This window comes from Glandiceps talaboti, chromosome 15, assembly GCF_964340395.1.
Source record: "Glandiceps talaboti chromosome 15, keGlaTala1.1, whole genome shotgun sequence".
Lineage (NCBI taxonomy): Eukaryota > Metazoa > Hemichordata > Enteropneusta > Spengelidae > Glandiceps > Glandiceps talaboti.
In genome coordinates, this window is record NC_135563.1 from 19,800,152 (window position 1) to 19,827,765 (window position 27,614).

The following is a 27,614-nucleotide window of genomic DNA, read 5'->3' on the forward strand; positions in this document are numbered from 1 at the left end:
TGAATGAAGTTTACACCATCAACCCATACACTTTATGAAAGGTTTTCAATAGGATCAGACAAACACACTGTAAGACAACCACTGTGATCAAAATGTAACTTTTACCTGAGTTCAGGACTAACAAACCAATCACCTTCCCATCTCCAACCAGGTGGATTGTCAAAACTGTCTCTGTCTAGACGCATCTAATAACATACGAAATCAAATTTTCATTATTCTGTGATCAAGGTAATCATTAATTCATCATTCTGTACAGGCACACTGCAGTGATATATATCTCAAAGGGCACTAATGGTAGAACTTTGTTAAAAGCCCTAGCAGCTTTGTTTACTTCAATATTTTCCTACTGTTGAAAAATACATTAAAACTACATTGAAAAGAAAATCAATACTTGTAATCAGCTGATACCTGTCTAACATTTACCTATGGTGACATGGAGAGTTGAAATATGTTGGTGCACAGACCTCATTGGAAATTGACTGCTATGAGTGTTTACAAGCTAGTCAAGACTACTCACACGATACAATGCCACCACTTAATATGCAAGACATGCAGTAACAGTCCTCTTGCATGTGATTTTGATGTCAACAATTGATATGTATGTAGACAATGTAAGTAAATATATATTTGCAGTCTTATTGTTTGTTAACTCTCAATATTTGCTACCACAACTCCACTGCTTCAATTCAAGGCAATGCTTGTTGAAGTGACTTTTGGGGTTTTTGTCGAGGTAGTTATAATTTGCTATGATTGGTAGCATGGTACATCAATGGAAATTTATGTCTACAGATATCTCTTTCCCCAGGTGCCAGGGTTTGAAACTGGCATGCAGACTGAGTAAAAGCAGACATTTTACCCTCTCTCTTACTACTACTACTACAACTACTACTACTACTACTAATAATAATTTGGATTTTATATAGCGCCTTCCTACTCTGTTCTCAAAGCGCTTTACAATTATTCCCCCCTGGTATGGATCTATAGTGGCACAATGGCCCTTAATACTTCCTCAACTCCCTGGGGAACATACAATCCATTGCAGCCTATGTAAGTGCATCAGATTAAATCATTCACATTGCAACCTCTATTCTACCAGGTCCCCAATTATACAGATGGGTTGACTGAGGCACAATCATGGTTCAAATCTTGCCCAAGGACTTTAGCAATTCAGAAACAATGGCAGCGATGGGGCTCGAACCTACAACGTGCAGATTCCAAGCCAGTCACTCTAACCATTCACCACCCATCATGACTCCACAACCTGCAACCTGCAGATTCCAAGCCAGCCACTCTAACCATTCAACCATCATGACTTCACTTACAAAATGAGATGCATACCATCTGTAAATGGGGCTACAGCAGAATTGAGAGACGACACTTTGTGGATGTACTTGACTACTAGGACACTCCTGGTAGTTGTTACTGTGCTAATTCAAAACTGTATTATTCTGTTCAGGCACATAAAGAAATATAACTACTTACATTTCCAGTGGTATCTGACCATTTTGGTCTTGGTACACCCTTGGTGGTCCAGTTTCCAAGCACATTGATTTGGTTCTCATACTATGAACAAATCAAAACATTGCAAATTAATAATTATTTACTACATGGAATAGTACCCTCTGTCCAACTCTTCTGTTGGACTTTTGATAATTTGTTAAGAACTGGGATTAAGTTACTAGTAATAAACATACACAAAGAACTTCTGTCATGCACATTACCAAATACAAAAAGACAATTATTACTTGAAACCATCAGTGCTGAGAAAATTAACTTGATATAGAAATAGAATATCATAGATGCTATTGGTACTACCTGATAGACCAATCTATCAATCAATAGATAAAAAAACAACACAATCAATCAATCAATCAATCAATCAATCAACACAGCAAACTATCAATCAATCAATCAATCAATCAATCAACACAGCAAACTATCAATCAATCAATCAATCAATCAATCAATCAATCAATCAATCAATCAATCAATACAACCAACCAATCAATGATATATTAATCTCTTTGTCCCTTCCTCTTTCTTTTAATCTTTCATCCCCCACAGATATCTCTTCATACATCTGTCTCTTTTCTCTCTCTTCATCTATGTTGTTGATAGTTTAGTATTACTGAATGAATTCCCAATGATGCATTCAATCATTTCTCATCAAAACATACAGTATAATATCTCTTACTTCATGAACAATTCACTCAAAGCCAGGCAAACTTTCTCTAAATCATAGACATCTTGACCAGCAGGAATACCATTCTGTAAACTCTTACAACTGGAATACACTGCAACTACACTCATTCAAATAACATATACTACCACATTTCTCATCACACATAATTTTTATTTTGCAACGATATGACAATTTGTTCATAAGCTGCATCAACTCATAGCAGCTATCTGTGACAATTTTCAAGTTCGTAATTCAAATATGTCACCTATCTATATACACAATGATACAATAATTTTGTGATGAGAATTACTATACGGAGCTGTAGAAAAGATATTACAGTTAAATGTACAACATGAACAAGGTGGATTAACATTCACAGTGACAATATCAATTTTACATTCTAGACAGACATTTGTCAGGTGTTCTGAAAAAGTTGTGTTGAGAAGTCTTCAGTGTATTAACATCAAGACTTTGCATGACATTAGTGAGGTGTGCATGACATGCTGCATTTCAAGAGGACAGTGAGACTGGGGGAGGAGTAGAGTGATGCATGTGATGTGTTGTTGTTGTTGTTGTTGTTGTTGTTGTTGGGTAATAAAGGTGCATTTATATGGTGACTGTACGAGGTGATGACTGTAAAAATAACTAATCAAATCACTTCACAAGTGTTTCACAACAAATACCTGATATATTACCACACAATAGGTACATTATCAAATATACATCATATTTTGTTAACATTTTTTTTAGAATCAAACTTATGACTGCATCTTGCTGGTTCTGCAGTCTTTTTTACTTGCAAAGCTAGACTAGGATAACAACTGAAGTGCTGACGTCAAAAACAATGTACTGATTTTCTGTAAATATACAAATCTGTACACCTCGAATTGTGGTTGGAATTATACATACTTTGGAAATTGTATGTTTCATATTGGAAATTGTATGTTTCATATTGGAAATTACATATTTGGAAACGGTACATGATCTAAATTTTAAGCAATTATTTTTCCTTTTGATAGAAAGTTTGGCAGCATTATCATTATTACAGGGTGTGTCCATTCAAAGTATGGAATTCTGAGTTAAAGTCGGGTTACACATTAGTCACTAATATCTTGAGTTTGCCCAACTTTTATCAATGGTTTGATAAATAGACATAATTGTATAGAAATGGTCACTTTCAACCATCTTTGTACGTGTGCAAGCAATGGCAAAATATGATATGAACACACAATATGGTAGAAAACATTTGGTAGGATTTTGTTTGAACATTTCCAAGTGATGCAAAAATGTTACAAAAATGATAGTCTGGCTTGAGTAAAACAAATGTACACATTTGATTTCAAGATACTATAAAAATACTCAGTAAATTTGAACAGAAATAGTGCATATCATTTAAATAGTGTAATTCAATAAAAGAAGAGAGAAGGATTGTCTATCATTTTGTAGAGGCAAATTTTAAAATACAAAAATTATTCAACATGCATTACTTGGTAGGGTGGGGGGGGGGGTTGTAGGATGAATCTGGTGTCATGCAAATTATTGTGAAGATTTACGAACTCATCTTTTGCATCGAAATAATGTGCATAAAAAGAGTAAAACTATTCTAAACATTCTGTATTTTTGCACTAAATATATCAAGTAAAAAAATAATATAACATATGACTGGGATATACAGAATTGCAGTAGCTATGAAAAGATGGAAGCTATGAAAACATATTTGTACTGTATTACATTCAAAAGCAAGAGGAAAGACACAGCCAGCAAACAAATTGTCATATAACAAACAAACAGACAAACAGAAATCTTGAGTGACATATTTTAGATATTAATAAGTAGACAGTGGTTGTTAGCATCAAACAATTAAAAAATTCACAAAAAAAGTGACTGTAAAAAGTACCAAAGCAGAATATGAAGGAAAAATGTAATTAATGTATAAAATAAAGGCAGAGATTAGACTGACGATGAAAGCCACAGAATTACAGCACACTACATGTTAAAACACAAAATGTTAGTTAACTTACAACTTCTGCATGCCGATTGATTTGAGCTTCGGGCTAAAACAATGATGCAGAGTGCATGTAATATGTCATATTGCAAGACACGATATGGCACATGTAAACATCACATTACATGCAAAGAAATGAAGAAAATGACAAAATAACAACACAGCAAAAAAATACAAACAAACACATACAGCGATGCAAGCTATGAATACAGAGATGTAAAGAAGACAGCTGCTAGTGTTAAAAAAACTTACAGTCTCAGCTAGTACTGAAACTTCTGTGTCCTTTAGGTTGCCAATGGGAAATGAATTAGTACCATTAATATAATATTTTATATCAAATATTAACAATAGTAACCGAATTTGTCATTAATTTAGACAATCGGAAAAATATAAATGAAAAAAAAGTAGAGAGAACGAGACATAAAAAATGAATCCTTTGTTCAATAATGTAAGTGTGATATCGGCATGTTAGAACACTGAATACAGACTGAAAGACAATGTCATATGTGAGTGTTTTAACAGAAACATGTATTTTGAGAGAATGTGAAGAAAAAAGAACAATGTATGACTTTCTTTCCTTCAAGAAAACATTTCATGGGCATTAAGATTTGTAGAGAAAAGAATGATACAATTGTATTTCTGTCAGGAAAAAGAAACATTTTCAGAAGGTGTGAAAACTTGTATTATTACATTAAAAGGGATATAATACGGATTGAATATAACCATTAAAGTGTTGGAGAAACGATGCATATTTACAGAGATATTTTGATCTGCTGTCGGTATTATTGTAGGTACATGTATTTGAGAGTTATTGCTCCACACATGATGACATTATGGCCTTGATATATATAGACCATTAACAACTCTTTGTTGTAAACCACAGCCTCTTTTCCAAGACACACCACCAAAGAGGTCGTTATTTTGCAGTGTAGCTGAAGAAAAAACAGCTCTGGTTTGCGAGAATGCAATAACTTTGTTTGACGGTTACTCTAAAATTATAATGATGTACAGTTGAACACAGAATATGGATAAACTTGATCAGTTTTTAATTTGGAATTAGAATCATGTACAATCATCTACGGCCCATGATTCAATCCCAGGTTCTCCCATGTGTTAAAGTTTTACTGTTATTTTCTGAGTGGAGACACAAGGATTACATGGTTATTCTTTTGTTCAGGTCCAATTTTTTCTATAACTCTGACAAACCAACTTTTCATCCTATCGTCACATGGGCCTTTAATACAAGTTGACACACAGGTTTGCATGTAGGGGAGATATTGTTCGAGCATATACACAGTGGTGGTCTCATGAAAACAGTATTGTTAAAGTTAGGTAAACCAATGACTTTTACTTGCTTTGTTTGAAGATTGCACAAGAACAAAGGAGTTGATGAGTTAAGGCAAGAACAGATACTGTGAGGCATAGACAGAACTATTTTACTGTATGTATGTATGTGATATGTATGGTTTGCTTGACAAACAGTAGCTGTTGCATCTAATATGTCTACATTGTATGATGTTTTTTTTTGAATATTGTAGGTAAGTTATCTATTTTTGGGGTGGGTTGTTAATATTTTCAGTTGTCTATTTTTGGGGTGGGTTGTTAATATTTTCAGTGGTCTATTTTTGGGGTGGGTTGTTAGTTTGTTCTACTTACAGTCTCAGCAAAGACAGCCATCACACCTTCACCATGCTGTGCAGCAAACTGTTCGCCATGTTGTTCCAAACCTAACCATAATTTCAAACGTAACATCGCAGGAATCTTCTCTGCTCCCAGAGCAGAATCTGTTTTGGCCCCAGGTTGCTGTAAATAACAATTCATTTGAAAATGAGTATTATGTTGAAATCAATCAAAATATATGATGTACATGATATGTTTGATAATGAACAAGACACAGGTTTCATGGAGGACTAAGTTGTATCTTTTATTCAACGTTAGAGCAATGTAGAGGCGTATGTTGCTAGCTAGGTAAAAGCTCACTTCTACCTCTGTTGTCATAAAACTTGGTGTATGGTTTAATCCATATGTGGTTATTCAGCATTTTGAAGGAGATGGTCTCCAAAAACATCTCTTAACTTCTAAGACTGTTTCTGCCGACTCAGATAAACACATTCTTTGATGTGGTCTTGTCAGAGAGTTAATTGTTCTGTTGATTCCCAAACATAACTTTTTGGATCAGGAGTTGTGTTGGACATCCACATGCTAAGCTTTTAATGACAACAAGAGTAACATATTGTAACTGAACAATGTACTCCAACAGAAGTATTACTTTCTACCATATACTCAGACAAAAAAAGGAAAACAATATCTGAAGACAGCATAAAAACAAAAAGATAATTCTAGTTAGGTATTCCAATAGGTATGACATATGACAATGAACAGTTTCATCTTTATTTCACCTTTCCTCAGCATAACACAATAAGAGAAACTGAAAAAAATGAACTTACCTTCAGAAATACGGTTCTGAATTTATTGCAATACTTTCCAGTAGCTTCTGGGTTAGGAGAGTAGAGAACATCATAGGCAGGAACACGGAAGTAAGCGACACGTTTCCTAGCACTCAGTAACCATATAACTACATCAGGCAAACTGTTTTGAGGCTGAATATCAAATATATAATGAAAATGAAGTCAGTACAAAAATTAACTTGTCACAACACGGGTTTAGGAGAGTAGACTACATCTGTGTTTGTGGTATAATATTTTACGTACCTCAATCGTCATACGTCGGAGACTCTGCAAATAGCCCTCTACCTCATTGACAGCTTCGTTGACATCTGTAGCATTCTCTCTTAGTTTGGTTGCATCTTGTTTGATTCTCTGTAACTCCATCTCTCTCATTTCCTGTCTTCTCATGTCCAGGTCGTTGGTTTTATACTTAGTTGCAGTAGGGTCAATTTGTGGCATGGGTTGACTGAAGCATAACAATGATATACATTGTTAATTTATACAAGCCTACAAGTACACATCTAAATGTCCTATAGGATTCCTATAAGATCAATAGTATTCCTTGACTATTGACTTATCCCATCATGTCCTACAGGACTGTCCTATAGGATTCTTATAGCAATGAGACCAACAATGCATAATTCTGAGAAGACTTATTTCTGTACAGAATGCCATTTTTAAGACCTACAGTATGCCAGTTCAAGATTTATATATCGAACTATATCCCATAGGACTATACTTTAGGATCTGATGGGAAAGTAGTTGAAATACCATAGCACTTTAAAGGAATCCTACAGGAAAACGACCACACTAGGACGAATGATTGAACATATTGTGAGGTCTTATAGGAATCCATTAGGACTTGTTCCTATGGAAATCATATAGCTATTTTTTTCTTTACAGAAAGCATTGATTTCACAGCATATAAAGTGACATGCAATGACCTCATCTGGTAACCTTTAACCTTTACAAGCTGTACAACTGATATTAGTGAGATAACAAGCATGATGTGACTGTGTAATGGCTATATTTATGAAAAGAAACATTCATACATTAAGTAATGAAGCATTTACCACTATTAACTCTACAGTGGACCAAAATTACAATTACATGAACTCTGACAGGAAACTTATGTTTACAGTCCAATGTTATATAAATGTGTTGTTGACTTTGACAAGTCTTTGTCCATTGATTGGTCACCTTAAATGACCTTGAATAGTTGATGACCTGCTAGACCTCCTAGACAAGTTCTGATTGGATTGAAGCATTGATGACCTAAAGCTGTATACTAGACAGGTTCTGATTGGATTGAAGCATTGATGACCTAAAGCTGTATACTAGACAGGTTCTGATTGGATTGAAGCATTGATGACCTAAAGCTGTATACTAGACAGGTTCTGATTGGATTGAAGCATTGATGACCTAAAGCTGTATACTAGACAGGTTCTGATTGGATTGAAGCATTGATGACCTAAAGCTGTATACTAGACAGGTTCTGATTGGATTGAAGCATTGATGACCTAAAGCTGTATACTACACAGTTTATGATTGGATTGAAGCATTGATGACCTAAAGCTGTATACTACGCAGTTTATGATTGGATTGAAGTGTTGATGACCTAAAGCTGTATACTACGCAGCTTCTGATTGAAGCTTTGATGACCTAAAGCTGTATACTACGCAGCTTCTGATTGGATTGAAGCTTTGATGACCTAAAGCTGTATACTAGGCAGTTTCTGATTGAATTGAAGTGTTGATGACCTAAAACTGTCAACTACACTTTTTCTGATTTGATAAAAAAGTTTACAATAGCCTGAAATGGTAAGTTTCACCACCAAAGTAAAACGTTTATGTGTCAAGTGAAATCAACTCTTCAATTCTCATTAGCATATTCATAGTACAACACTGAGAACACTGTATTAAAATTATTGTCATATTTCTACAAATGAATGTGAAAACATGATTGGTTCTATGAAGCATACAGTGAAACAAAATGTCCTTTCTATCAAAGGACTAAAACTTATGTATTTATTTATGTATGTCAAGTTAAGAACCTGCTAACATTGCAGTCATCACATTCTGCTTTCTGGCATTGTTACAGACCATTCCATTGGTCAGGTACAATCATAACTATGTATCAAAGAAACACTAACTCTGATTGGAAGATTTGCATTGACCTCACAAGATCCACACAAAACATAGCAATACAAAAAACACTCAAAAAGTTAGTATTGAAGTCAAACTTACATTCACACAAATTAATTTTCAAAACATTAGTGTTGAAGTCAAACTCACATCCACAAAAATTAATTCTCAAACAGAACAATTTGCTCTCTCACACTGAATTCTACACAACTTCATTTTCATTGCCTCTACGCATGGCACAGGATAGTAGTTACATATATGGCAGAGGGCAGTGTAATTAAATTTTAATTTTACACATTACGCTTTTCAGTTTAATACACAATAAACTGTATATCTAGATGCCCGGATAGGTGATCAATCCATTTAAAGTCATTATGGATGGAAAGCTATTCCAGACATCTGGAATTACTGTCGTTAATGGGATTAATGAGTGACAGTCAATGGAAGTATGCTGTGGAATGATGTAAGGTCGGAAGTACACAACGGAATGATGTTAGATAAAAAAAATTAGAGGAACTGGGAGTCACTGACGGCGATTTGATGGCTTGGTTGAATGATTGATTAGGGACGGTAAGGAAATAAGGAGCACTAAAAATGAATTGTACCGTTCATCTCTTCATTTGTAAGCTAAATTTCCACTATCATTTATAAGATGCATTTTTTAGTTTGGTATGGTAAGACCTTTTCTACCATACTGAGTGTTACTTGTTGAATGAGCTAGGTTTTGTTAGTACAGTACTACTGGTATATATTTTCCTGTACGTAATATTTAGTGTAAAAATCATCATGTGATATTATTACAGAATACAGTTAAAGGTGCTGTGTTACAAGGGGAAAGCCACTGCTGAAAATAAAGGCATTTTTCATAAAAAATTGGGTTTGACATCCTTACATTATGTGCGATTACCGAGAAACACCAAGTTGATCAACTGTACTAATGACTCTCCACAACCCAAAGTTCATGAAAATGTCTTTATTTCCTGCATTGACGTTCTCCTTTCAGGATATAAAAATGATTCCCAGGAGTAACATCATTTTGTCATGTTTTCAGTCCAACAGCTTGCTTCCACTGACATGAACTTTACACCATGAATGAACATTTATATTAATTTCATTAGTATTGCTGAAATACATGGTTAAAATACCCTTGGATTTGAAGTACAGGAAGTGTAGGAAAGTATTTGGCCTTGACACCGTCTCTCACTTGGGTTGCTTCTCGACAGATTCTAGCCACTGTGTCATTGCGTAGTTCTTGTCTCAGATGATCAAGTTTATTTGATTTGACTGTGGTTAAGTCAATCTGTGGCCATTCTTGGCTGAGACAAAAGAAGTCAACATTACGTCGTACGGTTAATACAGTTCTGTGTGAGGGCAGGTGAAGAACAATGACCATTTGTGGTCAATGATACGAATCAGGTGTATGTTAGGGGGTGACAGTTGATTGGCTAACCTAAGCATAACTCCCTAGCTGGAATAAAAATAACTCTTCTGTTCATTATTAGTCCATTGTTCTATATATTGCGTAAGTATGTATTTACAGTTACCTATTGATGTTCACATTAGGACAAGTGTCTAGACATTTTTTATGCAGGCTAGGCTGGTAACATTTTTGTACCAGATCAGACAGTACAAAATTAACTTTATATATGCTGCCACATGTTTTGCCCAGGAACTACTGGGACAACAGTGCCATGAATTATTTTTGTATCAGTAGTTATACTGTACAAAGATGGCTTGAATTATTTTTTGTGAATATGTTTGGTCAGTCAACATCTGAATACTGCCTCCAACTTCTATCAATATTACACTATTTAATAGTCAGTGACTTTTAGCTACAAATGACAAAGTCAACCATATGGTCCTTTTGACTTTTATTTCTCTAGGAGTCTATTTCTTAGATACACAGGTTTATCATTGCAGGTAGTCCACATCATGCAAATGCTTACAATAGCTTATTATAGTGTCGAAACCAATAAATAAGTATGTCATCTCCTTGCAATACTTTTAACTGGTAAGTATTAATAGTAATAATACACATATATTGTTATAATTACCCAATATATAAAATTTTGATGCAAAAGTAGAAAAGTCGATGAGTGCACAATTTGAATAGTTGGAGAAATCAATCTTTTTGTAAATTAGATTTAAAAAGAAGATATTTTTGAAATTTTATTTACATAATTATCAAACAGGCACTAAATAAAAGTTTCTGCGAAATTAAGATATCATTTTCATTTATCATCTTGGTTGACTTTTCATAAAATCACTTCAAAACTTGACAACTGACTATAGAAGCTAAATACTGTGGTTTAAATAGAAATGCCTTAGGCCTAAGTTCTGACTTGAACTCTGACAAAATTAACACATGAGCTGTACAACATGCACTTAGCAGTACAAAGAAACACCTGATATTGAAGACATTCTTCATGAAATTAACAGATTTTTGAGATGCAATAAAATAGACATGCCTGGAATAGATACATGCCACAAACTTAACACATTGGTAGAGTTGAGTAACACCTACATTCTACACAGCCATCCGTTATAATTAGTAACAGTGTATAAAATATATCAGAAAACTATGCAAACTGCTTGACAAACTGCACACAGTGTTACTACCATAACATACAATTACTTATAGCTTTGTCAATACACTGCATACCAAGTCACTATCTGTCTTTTAGGATTGTAAGTTTAGTTTTATATTGTTAGACATTGGTGCAATTATTACTGACATTTCTTTTACGGTTTACATGTTGTCATCATTTCACGTTACAGCAATGGTGTTAGTGTGATTGGGGTGAGATTATTATATACTGGTCAGTTTGAGCAGGAAAATATCCTACAGTAACTATATTTATGTAGTATAGGATAAAACATTGCATGCTGCTGAATTCATCCAAACAATCACTCGCATTCCATCAAAATGTGATCTTTCCTTCACTACTCAGCTGAGCTATCAGACAGATTATTGTGGTGTATATTGCTAGGGATTGGAAAATGGGACTGTGCATGAAGCCATTAAAACTTGTTATTCAGTTCCAGCCAATGGCTATACCTTGCACTGCCAGCTGATGGCTATCACCTTGCACAAAGATGAGACATCAACAACAATTTTGCACAAAGGTGACACATCATTTTACAGGACTGGTATACATCACATCATTTTTGTCATCTTGTCAAACATTTTCATGAAGCAAATATCCTAAACACACAGTAATGTATGCATTTATTTCATCACATAATTTTCATTTTACTCTGATATACACTTTGCTATTATCACTACGTCAAAATTTCGTGATTTTTCAAGTTGCAAAATAAATTGATTGTAATCATAAACTGGAATAAGTTTTCAGTACATTTTATGTCATTGTTGATATTTAAATATATATACTGGTGAAAATACTTCACAGTTTTTGGCTTTCTAAAGACAAGAACTATGCACTCACCTGCAGTCCTTTATAAGGAAGTCGAGAAGGGCTATGATCTGAGTTGCAATTTCTGCAGTGGGAGCAGCTGCTCTGATTGCAATTTGTACTTTCTTTAAATTAGATTGCTGTGAAATAGTTACAAAAGAACAGAGACATTATCAAACATGCCAAGATTCAATCTAATACTATGATATAACTCTTTCTGTAGTATATGTTTCAATTCTATTGACAGAAGGTGTTCTTTTTTTCTTTTTTTGAAATAATATGCACATGTGAACAATAGCCCTCCAGAACATACGTGATGCTCCAGTAGGCCAATCAAATGGTTCACTGCAGCTCAAATGATGACAAATAAAAAGAACCATCAGTTATGACCTAGTCTTGCACAAGAGCTTTACTCTTAGTAGCTAATATCATGAGAACAAAATGCTACTTCAGCATAAGTCTAAATTTAAGTATAACCTTCTACATGTTCATGTCTTTTTTTTATAAACCAATGTACTGGTATAAATCTTACCTTAGTTTAACATCCCCACCCCAATTCAAAATCATAACCTCAGGTATAAATACCTGACAGGGATGTAGATATTAAAGGGCTGGTAGCTGGTAAAAACAACCAGTTTCTTCACAATCTTTTGCTGGCTACTTTTTCAGAAATTTGTTTAAAATTTCTTTATTTCAACCAGCTTCTTTTCATATACATTGTAAGCTAAATCCCTTGGGGTAACATCTACCCAAACCCTACAATCCACTTTACAGGTGTATCAAAATCTGAACTAGTCTTTCCCACATAAATTCATTTTTAGAGTTAAAATGTTGAAATTTAGTTTTAGTTTTGGTTCTCGGATCAAAAATGTGACACAGACAGTTTTGGTTCTAGGATAATAAATTTGATGCGGACAGAATAGAATCACCAATCAAGTATTCTGAGGAAACTTACCAATCTTTCTACCATCTTCAACAACATGTTAAGAGGTTCCAATCTGAAACTGATATCCTCCCAACTTGAGTTAACGATGACACAAGGTTTGTTATCTCCCCATGGTAGAAAATAGTAATTACAGCCGTCAAACACTGCATTGGTTGGTTGAGTTGTTGAAGCTTGGGGTACAACAGTTGTATCTAAACGGTTGCCATAGTTACCAATACTTAGTTCAAACTGCACAGGACCGTCGGTAACACTGATCATGGTAGCTTCAGCAAAGGCACCGTAGAGGAGGAACTTTCGACGTCGTTGAAATTTGTGAACTGCTAGGACATCATGGTTATGAATTTCATCAACAGGAATTTCTGGATACTCTCCAAGCTTGGTTTCCAAGGCAACCAAAGCACGTCCACGGTATGCAACACCTTCACCCTGTCAAAACAAATCAAATTTTGAAAAGTTGTATCGCAGTTTAAATTCAGCAAATTACATACACGTTAATGTATGTGTATGTGTTGCAACAAGATTACTGTGAAGTATTGATAGCAAGTTGATAATTATGCAGAGTACACCATTACCTTTGATTCTTTCCTTGTGACTTTTCAATTTGCAGTACGTTCTCAGTCTCAAAATTTGAGATTGGTGTATTACATTTACATATGAAGCGGTTGTAAAAGACATGATCATATCATTTTTTGTCTTTCTTCTGTGAAATCAGCTAAAATTTGTCTCTAACCGAAATATTACAGTTTACAGTAGTTGAGCAGACCATACCATTCACTAGGAGGGGGTGGGAAAAGCCTACCTTGCCAAGATTGAGGTCTTCATACTCATCGGGCAGATCTGAAAACTCTCTTGTTGAGCCATAAAAATTAACGAATGTTGGTCCAAATGTTGGTAGAAAACCTAAACAGAAACCAAGGGACATAATCTTAGAAACAAGTTGACCTTGAGCTCTAAGACGACTATATGAAGTGACCCTTTAGATATTTAGAGAAAATTACCCATTTTTACTTTATCATACACCATATTCCAATTACCTGTCTTCGTCATTTTTTAAAGTGTCACAATAGGGCACCCCATATTTGGAAAAATGAGAGCTAAAATCACATGGCAGTCCATGAAACAGTCAACAAAATGTGGCTAAAAGAACTGTGCAAGTTCTGATCTGAAACAAACTTAGCCAATTTTTTTGATCTGGTTGAGAATGACATCCACTTGCTGTGAAATTTTGGGAAATGATGAGTTTTTCCAAGAGGTACTCAACTACACTGTATGGCTTTCACTTCCAATCCAAACACTGCTTCTGGACATTCTTTTGTCTGTCTGATAACCACAATATGGTGTACTGTGTGAACTTACTACAACCATTACAGGGTGCACTATATCATTAAGGACAAAACTGTGGTTCAGTTTATTTCACCTCACCATAACAATAGTTGGTTTCCTTGGCAACTGTTTCTCACTATGATGATCATTTCGGTGAATACTGGTTTGAGATTTGAACTACTTTTATTTTGAAGAATTCATTAATGTGTATGATGACTACAGAAACTGACATTAGATTATACGGATTTTATGGAAAATAAAATGTTCATGAATACTGCACTTTTGCAACTACGGATTCAATGTTATGATTCTATTTTGCCTCACATGGAAACTGGACATAATTAGGTAAAGAAGGTGGTGATACAAGTGCACAGTGTAATGCTTTGTAATGATCAAATTCTGAAATTTGAAATTAACACACATACCAAATGGAATCCTTCTACAATGTTATATTTACAAATGATTTGTAAACATAAAATTTTAGAATGATTCCAGAATAACAGAAATTTCACCACTAAGCAATCGTGGAAACCATTCAACAGTTTCAGCTCTTAGAGTTAGAGAAAAGGTACACTCAATGGATAGCACATTAATGTTATTAGTATTTAACAGTAGAAATAATACAGATGGGCAGATCACTAATCTTGTTCAGATGAAGTGTACAACAGTCTTCACCCTTATGAGTGCTGCCAACACGTGCATGCAAATACCACAACTTGGCATGATACTCAGTGTGCAAGTCATAGTGATCATGATCCTTACGAGTATTACCAAATGAACAGCCACAGAACCAGAAATTGAAGGAAAAAATCTTCAAGTATTTCTAATTTGCCTTGCACTAACTGATGTCACATTTACAGCTTTATTGATGGTCTCAGTTGACCAGGTCTATGGTAATGATTTCATATTCTTGTTAGTAACGACCACAGTAATGACTTCACAGTCTCGTTGGTAACGACTATAATCTCTTTTCACTCTAATTTTCAATGCTGGTTAGAAGACTTTTGGTAGATCGTACATCAAAATCACAATCATTTGGAATTTCAATTTTCTATTTTTATCATAAAACTATGCAGTGTCATGTATTGTTATGTTAGTAGACTCCATGGTGGTAATATCTAGACAAAACTTTGTCATTAGTGCTGCTTATGATAATAGCAACATAGTGGTGAAGTAAACACTTGATGTATATAATCAGCTGGTTTATAAGTGAAATCAGGAGACCTTGACTGGAAATCATTATTGTTCTACACGGAAAGCTCTGTTTATAAACTGTAAGACTGCTAAAACTGTCATCACCAGTGATCATAAAGGTCAAAGGTCGCTAGTACAGTAAAATTTAGAGCCTAATTATTCGAAATCTGTGAGAGCTACCACAATACTCAAAAAACAATTTGGAGTCCAGTCACCAAAAATCAGCAGAAATTTTTGTTTTGAAAATGTGATATGCATATCCTTTGCCGATGACTTGGGGAAAACATTCAGTCCAATTTTATCTTTTTTCCCACCCATTTGAAATAGGGTACATGTATGTTGCTTTCATTAATTTTAGTACAAAGCTGTTGAGTAAAATGATAAATCCCAAAATGAACTGCTGACATGGTTAATCCTAATCTTGCCACGGCCATTATCTTTTATATTAGAACTAATTGAGCTGAGGAGAGTTAATGAAGCAATTTATAATATCTCACACAGCAAACCACTCAATTAGGTGTGACCACCACCTTTACCATTTAGAAATAAAAGCAAACTCTATGCTAATGAAGTTTCTACTTTTGCATAATAATGTTATGCATTATTATGCAAAATCTGAAAAACAGGAGACTAATAGTAAGTCATTGAGTTAGTACAGCAACTGCACTATACCCTCATAGGTAGCCAATATAGAGGGGTTACATTCTAATATGTAGCAAACATAGTGAAGGGGGCTATAATACCCTCATATCTGGCCAACATTGAGTGAACTATTCACACAGATGTATAGCCAACACTGAGGGTTATACTACCCCATATCTGGCCAATATAGAGGGCACCAGGCCCTTATATGTAGCTAACCCTCATATTTGGCCAACATTGAGTGAGCTACATACAGGAGCAATGTCTAGCCAACACGTCGGGTTAATACTACACAATAAATGGCCACTATAGAGGGCGCTATACCCTTATATGTAGTCAACACAGAGGGTGCTGTTGCTGTTAAGGAATATTCTACAGGACACACTGCTTTAGCTTTGTTAGATAGTAACTGCTGGTTAATTTTTAAAAGACTGTAAGATACGTCGTCTTTTCAGCCCTATCAGATAGCTGATAGTGTGGCTAGAGTGTCGTATCTCGCAGACAACACTTCTACTTCTTGTATTAAAAAGCCAACAGTTTACTTATTTAATGCTTGGTTATGTTACCTCGATCATCTGCAACAAGATTTAGCAAAAATAAAATACTGCATAAGTATAAAACAAAAAATCTTAAAGAATTCAATGTTAAATGCCTTTAGTAGAAATAAAACACAACAATTCATTATTTAAAATAAACACTGCCCTCACACAACACAGATTAGAAACATTTCACATACAAAGCAGACGTGTAAAATAAATGTTTTGTTCTCCGTTTTAAACAAATTGTTTTTGCTAAGGTTGGAAACCTCGGTAACAGAAAGGGAGAAAGGGGTAAAAATGGCAGTTTTCCCCATAGAGTCTATGGTAATTTTGTTTGGGAATCCAGGTAAAATGACATGGGAACCTAGGTAACACAATGGGAGAAAGGGGTAAAAATGGCAGTGTTTCCCAATAGAGTCTTTTTGATTTTGTTTGGAAACCCAGGTAAAATGACATGGGAACCCTGGTAGGTTTTACCTGCTTACTGCCCTTAGCAAAAACACTGGTATGAGACCCAGGTAAAATGACATGGGAACCCTGGTAGGTTTTACCTACTTACTGCCCTTAGCAAAAACACTGTTTAAAACAGCATACATGTTTACGTGTATATATCACTTTAAAGTGTTGCTAAGGAACACCATGTGTAGTAATTCTACAATAGGTATCAAGGTTACCATGGAAAATATGATTTTTAAAAATATGACTGATCAACAATAACGTTGTCATAGTATGGTAACAGTTCTAGTGACTTTTCATCATATTGTCTCTATAGCAACATATTTGTGTGAATTCTGTTATTAATTTGAAAACATCAATGATTTTGATTCATCTAAATTTTAGAAATATGTTCCAAGTAGTTGACAGCAACAAAAACAGTGCTGGAAAGTTTGCAAAGTACTATAATATCCATCAAGAATTCCTTATCTCAAATTTGATGGTTTCCAAAGCATTACTAAGGTAACTTACCATCTTCTTCTCCTGGTGACGATATTGCTGATAAATCCACGTTAACTGTACCAACAGTGTCATCAGCTGACAAACGATCCCTATAGAGAAGAAAATAAATAAGATAAATATTCTCTCTCTCTCTGTCTCTCTTTCTTTCCCTCTCTCTCCTCCCCTCAGTGTGTAACACTCTTTCTTTCTATTAGGGGGCACACAACAACAAATCATTTAGTTTAATCTACTATCAAAGCTTACTCCATGTCTTTTTTGAGTCTGTTGTTTATTCTGCACATCTCCATCTCCCCGGTGACACGATGCAATGCTTTTATCTAATATCCTACTCTGCCTGAGGGAGTAGAAATCTTATCCAAGGGTATTCTATACAAATATTGTTTTTTTTCTTTTTGCATAAATACCATGTCAAACAGTTCATATTATCTTTGTCATCATCACATGGGAATCAACTCTCAGTTTTATTCAATTTTGACTGTTGAGATACCGTGCCGTGACTTGTTACTAGGTGACTTGCATAACTATAACTTTACCAGCATAAGAAAAAAATGAAAATTGAACACTTTCTGATAAAAACGGTTAGACTTTAATAAGAAATCCAATTTTATCATTTCTTATTTTGTAGTATGTGTGAGAAATTTAAATTTAACTTGGGGCAATATCTTTTCTTAATTGTTAAAAAGTGTTGATTCCCCAAGAGTTTTTCTAGCATTCACCACGTCAGTGGCTCCAAAACCGTGTCTCAGATTTTTGATTGCGTCTTTTGTTCGAAAGTAAGACGGATTTAGATGAGACATACATGGTTTATTTGGACACTATTTATTATTATTTATATATCTTCGTTACAAAAACAGATAGGAAAAATCTGAGACACGGTTTTGTAGCCACTGACGTGGTGATAAACACTGTGCGTCGTTTTCTATTGTTGGTCGAAATTTGAAGGAGCTAATTTTTGATGAACCAAACATGCAAATTATCACGTATGTAGAGGTCACGTGATCTGAAGTACATAAAACCAAATTTTACTAATTTCATTGTAAAGAGTGGATCAAGAGCTTTCAGAAAATGTATAGTTATGGATGTGTATAATCATTACTTTCTTAACTGCAAACCAATATCAGCAAGGGACATTGAACGTGGTCTATAACCTTAAGGCTTTAGAAGTTGTGTCAATGAACCTACTTATATAACAGAACCCTATGACATGTCGAGTGCAAGTGTGGTGTACTCGGGGTATTTGCAAGAGTGCTTGCAGTGTTCTCTGTGCCTGTACTTGCGAGTGAAAGTGCAGCAGAAAACACTGCAAGCATGAGTGCAAATACCCCTGAGTACCCACACAGGAACTCACATGGAATGGAGTCCTGTTATTATTACACATGTTTATCTGAAATGGTCAATTTCCATAAAAATGATAAAAATCATACAGTGCAATCACATGATTTTGTATGTAGTGAAGGATTGCATCCTTATTTGCATATCATTTGCATGCAGGTATGCAATAATGTTTTCAGTATTGCACTGCAGTGAAAATACCATTAGAATGCGATTACACCACTGCAAGTAATCTCTGGTATCTCTGGTACATACGTAATAATCAATGTTACTTGGGGGACTTGTATAGTTTTGAAATCCAAAGTTCACTTACCAATCTCGAATCATAAACTTCATTCTTTCACACATTGATGGAAACTGAAAAATTTGAAAGTTAAGCAAAGTAATTAGTGTACACATATATCAGTTTCCAGACTGTGAAAGTACTACATTTAGTAAACGATAATGCATTCAATTTGACTCTTCAAAGTGTCGTCAAAATTAACTGACTCCATTATTGAGCTGGCCCCCATTATATCTACTAAGCCTTGTTAATAAATAAGATTTACAACGGTACGTGAATGATAATCATAGTCATTAAGTTTTATCAGTACACAGATTCAAAATCATCAACAGGTACAAATGGCATTATTGAATTGTACCAACTATTACACACAATAATATACTCTTCCTTGTAATGTTAGGACACTTAACACCCAACTACACATTTACGAAATAAACTTGTAAGAATTTTCCAACATATTTCTAATCCCAGCCTGGAAAGCTCACTGCAAATATTACTAAAACCACAAGTAGTATACTTACTCTGATAGCAAGTCTAAGTTCTTGATTCCATTCTGGGTGATCGTTGGTATATATGGTCTTACTTTTCACCTGTAAACAACATAAACAGCCACATTATGAAAATTTAAAGCCATGGATTTATGTGAGTGTATGAACATTATCAAGACTATTGTACTGTAAGATGGTTTACTCTGACTTATAGTAAAGTCTACCTTGTTGTCCTTGTTGTTCACTTGGTGAACTTGGATTTCCATGACTTGATATATTACTTGCTAATTAAAGTTTGAATAAACCATGGTGTCTCATAGTGACTTATCTTTGTGTAGAATGTACATGGCAATGTCTTGTCTCTGTGTTAAGTTTAAATGAAGAAATGCTGTGACTCATATCTTTGTGTTAAGTGTAATTGAAGACATGGTGTCATTGTATTACCTTTGTGCTAAGTTTAAATAAAGAAATATTGTAAGGTATTTTTGTACTAAAATTAAATATAGAGTGATAGTTTTTATGTGAGTACAAAAAATGTACACTGCCTAGTCTGTGTGCCAAGTTTGAAAGGAAACGGTATCTCATCCCTGTGCCAAGTTTGAAATGAAACAGTGTCTCATCTCTGCCAAGTTGCAATGGAGATATGGCTTTACATTAATCCCCCTTTTTTTTGGGGGGGGGGGGATGTATTTGTTTGTACCCAAAAAACTACAAGTTGGGAAAACCAGGATTTAAAGTTTGAGTGCATTCATTCCATGAATTATGGACAAATGTTCCCTTGATAAGAATAAGCTGCACATATTTTCCCAATCTCTATCTTGATAACTTTAAATTCATTTTGTTCATCTATAACCCGTTAGTGTTTACAATTACAGTACTTACATTTTTACCAGCAAACTGGAAAACAAAATATGGATCCACCAGTTCTTTCTGCTCCTCACCAACACCAAGAACTTTCTTGACACCTTCAAAATAACCTGGATCCACTGCAAGAATAAATGTAGATGAACAATTTTAATCATTGTTCTACTTCATTGTGTACAAACAAATACCTGAGGGAGAAAGAGGATTAATTCTTCACAAATATAGTTTATACTGAACTATATCCATTTGATAATGAGTCACATTGTATAACCTTGTACTTGACACCCGCCATTCTCTGACTTGATACCTCTGTGGATGAACAGTGGTACACATCACACTTTCACTTAACACCCTTCCTATGAATGTACAACCAAAAGTGACAAAGTAACAACTCTGTACAGTCACACCATTCATCATTAATTCACAACTTCTAAATCAGACAGTACCATATAGTTACTTTGGAATGGTAATTGGAAACGAATGTGATGTTTTGATAATATCTTACTCCGTGTCAGTAATTGTCCCCGACTTTTTGAGTCATTACTCTGCAAGTTCCCCCAAATTTGAATTTGTTGATGATATCTACTATGTCTACTAAGGTCCGTAGTACATGTAGATGAATTGAAATGCCACATTCTTTTCCAACTTACCGTTCCAAAGTAACTATATTGTACTGTCCTATTGAGTTTTTGAACCATGAGCAATATATTCTCCAAATTCTAAATCGTTTACTATGTGATGTCAAAACAGTTCATTTTTCATTTCTAAAAAGTCTCTTTGTCACCTTACTATTCCATTATGACATCAAATGTACATTTCATTATATTGTAAACAGAGGTGACATCCTAGTTTTGCACTCTATAGAACCAATTAATCTGATTAAAAATCTGATGTGGTGAAAGTGGCTAGATTTACCTCTTTTTCCATCACTTTGTGTCATTTGTTTTGTTCCAAGTGAAGGCTGAGATCATCCGGAACAAAACAAACAACACAAAGCCATGGAAATAGAGGTATAAAATCAAGACATCTAACCACTTTCACCACATCAGACTGTACATTGTAATCAGATTGAGAACCACCCATTTCATTACACAACAACATTCAATACTATTATAATATTTGCAAAGAGTTATATCAGACTAGGAATACAATTTAGATGAAGTAAACAGTTGTCTGGCAGAGGTGTAGAAAAAGTTCATCCTCACCAAAGGTCCTATTCAGATGTAAAGAGATATCTTTCCAAAGTGATGGATACCTCAAATTGAAGGATTTTATTCACCATTCTAATAATCTTGGACTAAATACATTAATTTTATTTTTCACGCCTTAGTTATAAATTCCATATTTTCAATAATTAATTTCTGTATGGTTGTCAAACTGTAGTTTTGGAGACTGGGTTGAACAGGGAGAACTGTACTTCTTGCACTTTGAATGATAAATCAGAACTCAATGAGACTGTAGTAGTCAATATACAGATGACTATATAGAGATTGTATCTATAGTTACTGAGTTTAATACTCTGTAGAGAATTGAACAACACATTGTATGACATAAAGTAGTCATCCAGTCGGCACTTAAGTATGAAAGATGTAGTGTGTGAAATATGAACTTTGATCTGAAATACATCTCTGCATCAGCACAAATTTAGTGAGTGAAATATGAAATGCGTGGAACCGTGAGAAATGTAAAAGATTCAGTATGGATAATGCAATAAGTTTCAGTGAATTGTTGCAGAAACAGCCAAATGGAAATTTCACCTAGGTATATAGGTATATAAATATAACTTTTCATAAAGCCACATACGCAATGACTGATGGCTCAAGTTTTATATGGTCTGCATTAATAGTTACAGTTCTTCATTCTTATTTTCATTGTAGAGTTCTGATTCTGTTAAATTTGGAGTCAGAAACTCACACACGGATTGCATCCTAATACTGTATGCTACAGAAAATGGTCTCAATTGACAAATACCAATGTTACCTGAAACTTGTACTGCCCAATGACAGTGTGAGTATTACATATTTCATAATTAATTATGAAATATGGTTTACTAATTAAAACTGTATGGTGACAATGTTTACCTCTAGGGTAGGAAGTGATTGTTTACTAAATTGTATGGTGACAATGTTTACCTCTAGGGTAGGAAGTGATGGTTTACTAAATTGTATGGTGACAATATTTACCTCTAGGGTAGGAAGTGATTGTTTACTAAATTGTATGGTGACAATGTGTACCTCTAGGGTAGGAAGTGATGGTTTACTAATTTGTATGGTGACAATGTTTACCTCTAGGGTAGGAAGTGATGGTTTACTAATTTGTATGGTGACAATGTTTACCTCTAGGGTAGGAAGTGATGGTTTACTAAATTGTATGGTGACAATGTTTACCTCTAGGGTAGGAAGTGATGGAAAAATGTACAATACATCTGGAAATTATTCCCTAATGCTGTTCTTTGTTCAGCTGAGGAAAGCTAAAGGGGCCTTGTCACTACGCGTTTAAAATGAGTCTAAACCCTTTAATATGCCAATTATTTTTCTGCTGAATGAATAAAAACATTGGACAATAATGTAATCATAGCACTGGAAGCTTAATCATGAAAAAAAAGTTGTAAAATAACGGTGATTTTAAACATATGACTAAAGCACTGCAATACCAATGATATAAATGTGTGTTGTTATGACACAGAACAACCAGAGTATAAAGACAGTATTTTCTGTTCAAACATTTGATTTTGGCTTGCACATGGTAGAATATGGCATGTTGATATACTGTGGATTGGAGAGCGGTGGATCTAAAAGCAATCAATGGATGGGATACTAAGACAAAGAATAGAGTATACGCTGTTGTCAAACACATCAATAATTCATTTCCTATAATATAGTTTGTGCATGACTGGGTTTTCTACTACCAAGATGAGTCAGTGATAGCAGGTGAAATTTCAAGCTCAGACAACGAGAGGAAATTTGTCTCTGTGTTGACAGTGATGCGACTGTTTACAGCAATCAGAAACAGCTTTCATATCGTACATGTTGGAATGTTTTGTGTTGAAATATGACAACTGACTCATACTTGTATAAGAAATAATTTCCCTCATATATGTTTCTAAGGTTTAGACCGACAAGCTGAATCTGGTGTTATATGCATAAGGTCAAAGTTCACTTTCAGATAAGTCCCTTCGGGTATTCCATTCATCACTTTGTCATTGAGCTGATATTTACAAGACTCCAACCTCTACAACTTACATCAAATATGATGAATCAGTCGGAACGTGACTAGGAGACAGGTGTTTATTGCACAGAATGCCCACTGAATACTAATATAAAGGGGTCATATTTGAGTAGGGGTGCGCTGACATGGGATTTGGGTAGGGAGGGGTGGGGTTACAATGAGTCATGTTGCAATGAGGACAAGATTGACTACGGCATTGTGAGGGGGTTGATGGGTTGCGACAAGTTGCATGGAGTTGAGACGGGTTGGATAGGGTAGGGATGGTTCAGATAGATGGATCAAGATTAGTGTTCATGGGAATGTCTCAAGGTGGGGAATGGTAGATCCACGATACGTTTGGTGTAATGGAATTACTAAATTATGTACTGGGACAAAAGTATGACAAATTAGTGTAATTTAATCAATATGTACTTACTCTGTGGTATGTCTTCAGCTCTATATGCACGCAGTATAAATGTTCCTTTCCTTAGCTGGACACCAGCTGGACGCAACAAATTACTAAAATAAATGGAAAATAAAGAAAACATATTAAATTTAATTCCATATAATAATAATAATTAATAATGATAATGATGATGATGATGATGATGAGATGATGATGATGATGGCGATGGTGATGACGATGACGATGACGACGACGACGACGACGATGATGATGATGACGATGATGATGGTGAGGAGGAGGAGGAGGAGGAGGAGGAGGATGGTGGTTGCGGTGGTAGTGATGACAATGATGATGATAATAAATAGTGGTAAACAACGAGAAGCAACACCTTTCTTTAAAATTAAGTACCGAGTAATGTTGGTGATATTTTGACACAACACAGTTGTATCATAAACAAACATACATTAACATTAAAAGGTTGGACTTTGCACAAAAAATTATAACCGTTACACTGTGTTTCTCTCTAATAACTGTGGTTCAACTGCAAAAAAATTGCATTCAAAGCCATCATATGGTTTGTTCATTTGAATGTTTTATTGGGTCTTCACAAATATTTTCATGTTCTATAAAAATGAGAGCAAAATAATGTAAAATTGAACAAGCTGTCAGAATGTATAATTTGTGTATATAATGTTATCAGAATGTTAATCTGAATGTCAACGTGGTCTCTAAATCAAAACGATACCATATAGGAAGTAGAATATCAGAATGTTGGAGTAGCAAACTATGAAATGGGGTGGCCTCTTTATGATTGTGGCAACTCAGCAAAACGATCACCAAATCAGAATGACTCTGTCAAGTCTAGCATTACTGCAAGAAGGTAAGACAAGACATAAATTTAACAGACAGCTTATTTTTACGACGTTTCAGCCGATACACTTGAATACAGCAGTATTGATTGTATCAACAGTTATTTACGACAACAACTAGCAGTGAAGCTATTTGTGTAAGGAGTATTTTACAATCCCAATGGGACTACAGTGATCAATACTTGAAATACAACTTTTTATAACAGTGTCAAGGTTGCATAGTTTACAATCAATGTCTGAGATTGTATGGTCTAGTTTCAAAGTTTGAGATCAAGGTTATAAGGTTTGATAGCAGCAAAGATCTGATATGTATGCAGAATCTCTCCCCACTGGAGTAATATTCGTGATAAACTGAGGTGTGATCAGAGTAGACTACTACAGATTTAATTTACGGCTTGGCACTAAATCTAGTTACTGACAACCAGGATGCTACCTACTACATGCAATAAAGACAGCAAGTTCAATATACTTTTGTTGATGTCTTTCTATTTCCATTGTAAACTATGATGCTGATATAACTCTATTTATTGCCTATCACTTCAAGTCAACGTGTTTCCCTACTTGTTTTGTTTTAAAGTTTTTAATCCTGAGTCAGAGAAGGGTACATTTCTTAAACTTGAAACATATTCCTGCAGATATTTTTAATGGAAAAAAAACCATGTCAAAACACCTTTAAAACTTCAAATCTTAAATATCCAACATTAACAAATGTACCGGTATTTGACCTTACTGTGTGGTATACATACTGAGGCTTCTATGTGGTTTAATGTGTGTTTGTGTGTGTGTGTGTGTGTGTGTGCATGCGTGCGTGCGTGTGCATGTGGAGTATATTTATGTTGGCATTATCAGTTTTTTGTCTGTTTAATGTCAGTTGTAACAGTGTCTTCATCAAGTCCTGGTGACATATATCAATTCATAAAAGCTAGAGGACAATGAAACTTTCCCCCTCATAATTCTACCTATATATAGTATTATAATTTTAATATTGTACTGCATTACATTTCTACATATTCCATGTACATACAAACAGACACACATTTATGATTTCTAACACAGCATTATGTCACATAAACCAATATATAATTACAATCTACTCATCACAGGAAACAACCAAACTTGTTATCAATTACACCTCAGCGGTCCACATTGTTTTCCATATCTGATATCCGAAAACAATTCAACATTTTTTTAATGCTTCTTTCTGCAAACTCTTACACTAAAATAAAGTAGTAACATTTTGTATATCAAAGCCATCATAATTTACAGGTTTCATGGGAATCATCCAGATCCTGTTAAAATTGTACACACCCTTTATCAGTGTCAGACAACATGAATAATTTCATACAGGATACTCATCTATTCTTGTGCCTGAATTCATATTGGAAGATAACATAGAGAGATAAAGAGTTTGAAAATCAGCTGGGAATACTTTAACACTGTAGAGGTCATACTCAAGGATTTACACTACATTACATTAAACATGTCGTTCTGACTGAAAACAAAACATTTATCATCTAAGTATTATTCATACTGGTATGTTGAACTAGAGTACATCAAACGGAAGTCAGATTATTGCATTTGTTTGTATACAAGTTGAAAGAAACAGGATTAAATATCGTATTAATAAATACAGTTTCATAATCTTTTTCAGTCTTCTCTTTTCAAAAATATTGCATGATTACCCATTCCTTTACATCTTGATTTTTAACTCAGAAGGGTTTGTATTTTCTTGAGCCAAGTAAAAGTACAAGTTTCATTCTTATATTTCTAAGGTGTGTACGACTTTTAAGCACTTTTTCCTTTTTGATTTTAATACAGCTGATGTGATTTTTTTGTTTCTCTTGTATGTGTTTTTAATACAAATACTTCAAAACATGGTTTTCTTTGAGAGGTGTATTATTTCTGAGCAAGTTTGGTGAATTTTAGTTGTAAACAAATGATTTCCAATATTACCACACTTGACTGCCAAGAATGATGTGCATGACTTGACCTCAGTATAGTTAGTGCGCCCTCTATCACACACAATGGAGATGGCTGTCACTAATTTCCCATGGGTTAGCATGCTATTGTGCTTCAAAGGGTTATCATGTGTCACTGTATGGTAAACAATACCCTGAATGTAGACAACTATTCTTTGTACTGACAACATTCTATTTACTTAGCTCGTAGAAATGATTTAATATGCCCCTATGCGACAGTGTCTGTATGTATCATACTGGTAATGGTTCTTGATGTTATTTATGGAATAAATAGCTTGTAGAAGTAATTTAAATTTAACCCGATAAATACATGTGTAGACATGTTTGACAGAGTCTTTATATTATTAAGTAGTTTCTGAGATACCTTATATGCTTTTATTTACGATAAAAC

At 34.6% G+C, this 27,614-nt stretch overlaps 1 protein-coding gene across 14 annotated transcripts in view; it reads right to left on the reverse strand.

Annotated features, from left to right (window-relative positions):
• Positions 1-27,614, reverse strand: part of LOC144446168 (myoferlin-like) — a 137,605-nt gene that overhangs the window by 39,038 nt on the left and 70,953 nt on the right. For 12 of the 14 annotated variants that reach the window (XM_078135908.1, XM_078135905.1, XM_078135917.1 and 9 more), the window contains 15 exons: positions 24,406-24,488; positions 20,781-20,884; positions 19,932-20,000; positions 19,441-19,484; positions 17,805-17,884; positions 13,940-14,040; positions 13,150-13,566; positions 12,228-12,334; positions 9,924-10,094; positions 6,899-7,100; positions 6,635-6,787; positions 5,844-5,990; positions 4,440-4,469; positions 1,483-1,563; positions 106-185 (listed from right to left, as the gene is read on the reverse strand). In XM_078135908.1, coding sequence (XP_077992034.1) covers positions 106-185; positions 1,483-1,563; positions 4,440-4,469; positions 5,844-5,990; positions 6,635-6,787; positions 6,899-7,100; positions 9,924-10,094; positions 12,228-12,334; positions 13,150-13,566; positions 13,940-14,040; positions 17,805-17,884; positions 19,441-19,484; positions 19,932-20,000; positions 20,781-20,884; positions 24,406-24,488 — 1,869 coding nt within the window. The remainder of the gene's footprint in view (positions 1-105; positions 186-1,482; positions 1,564-4,439; positions 4,470-5,843; positions 5,991-6,634; positions 6,788-6,898; positions 7,101-9,923; positions 10,095-12,227; positions 12,335-13,149; positions 13,567-13,939; positions 14,041-17,804; positions 17,885-19,440; positions 19,485-19,931; positions 20,001-20,780; positions 20,885-24,405; positions 24,489-27,614) is intronic. The other 2 variants (XM_078135916.1, XM_078135906.1) reach the window with 2 other exon arrangements.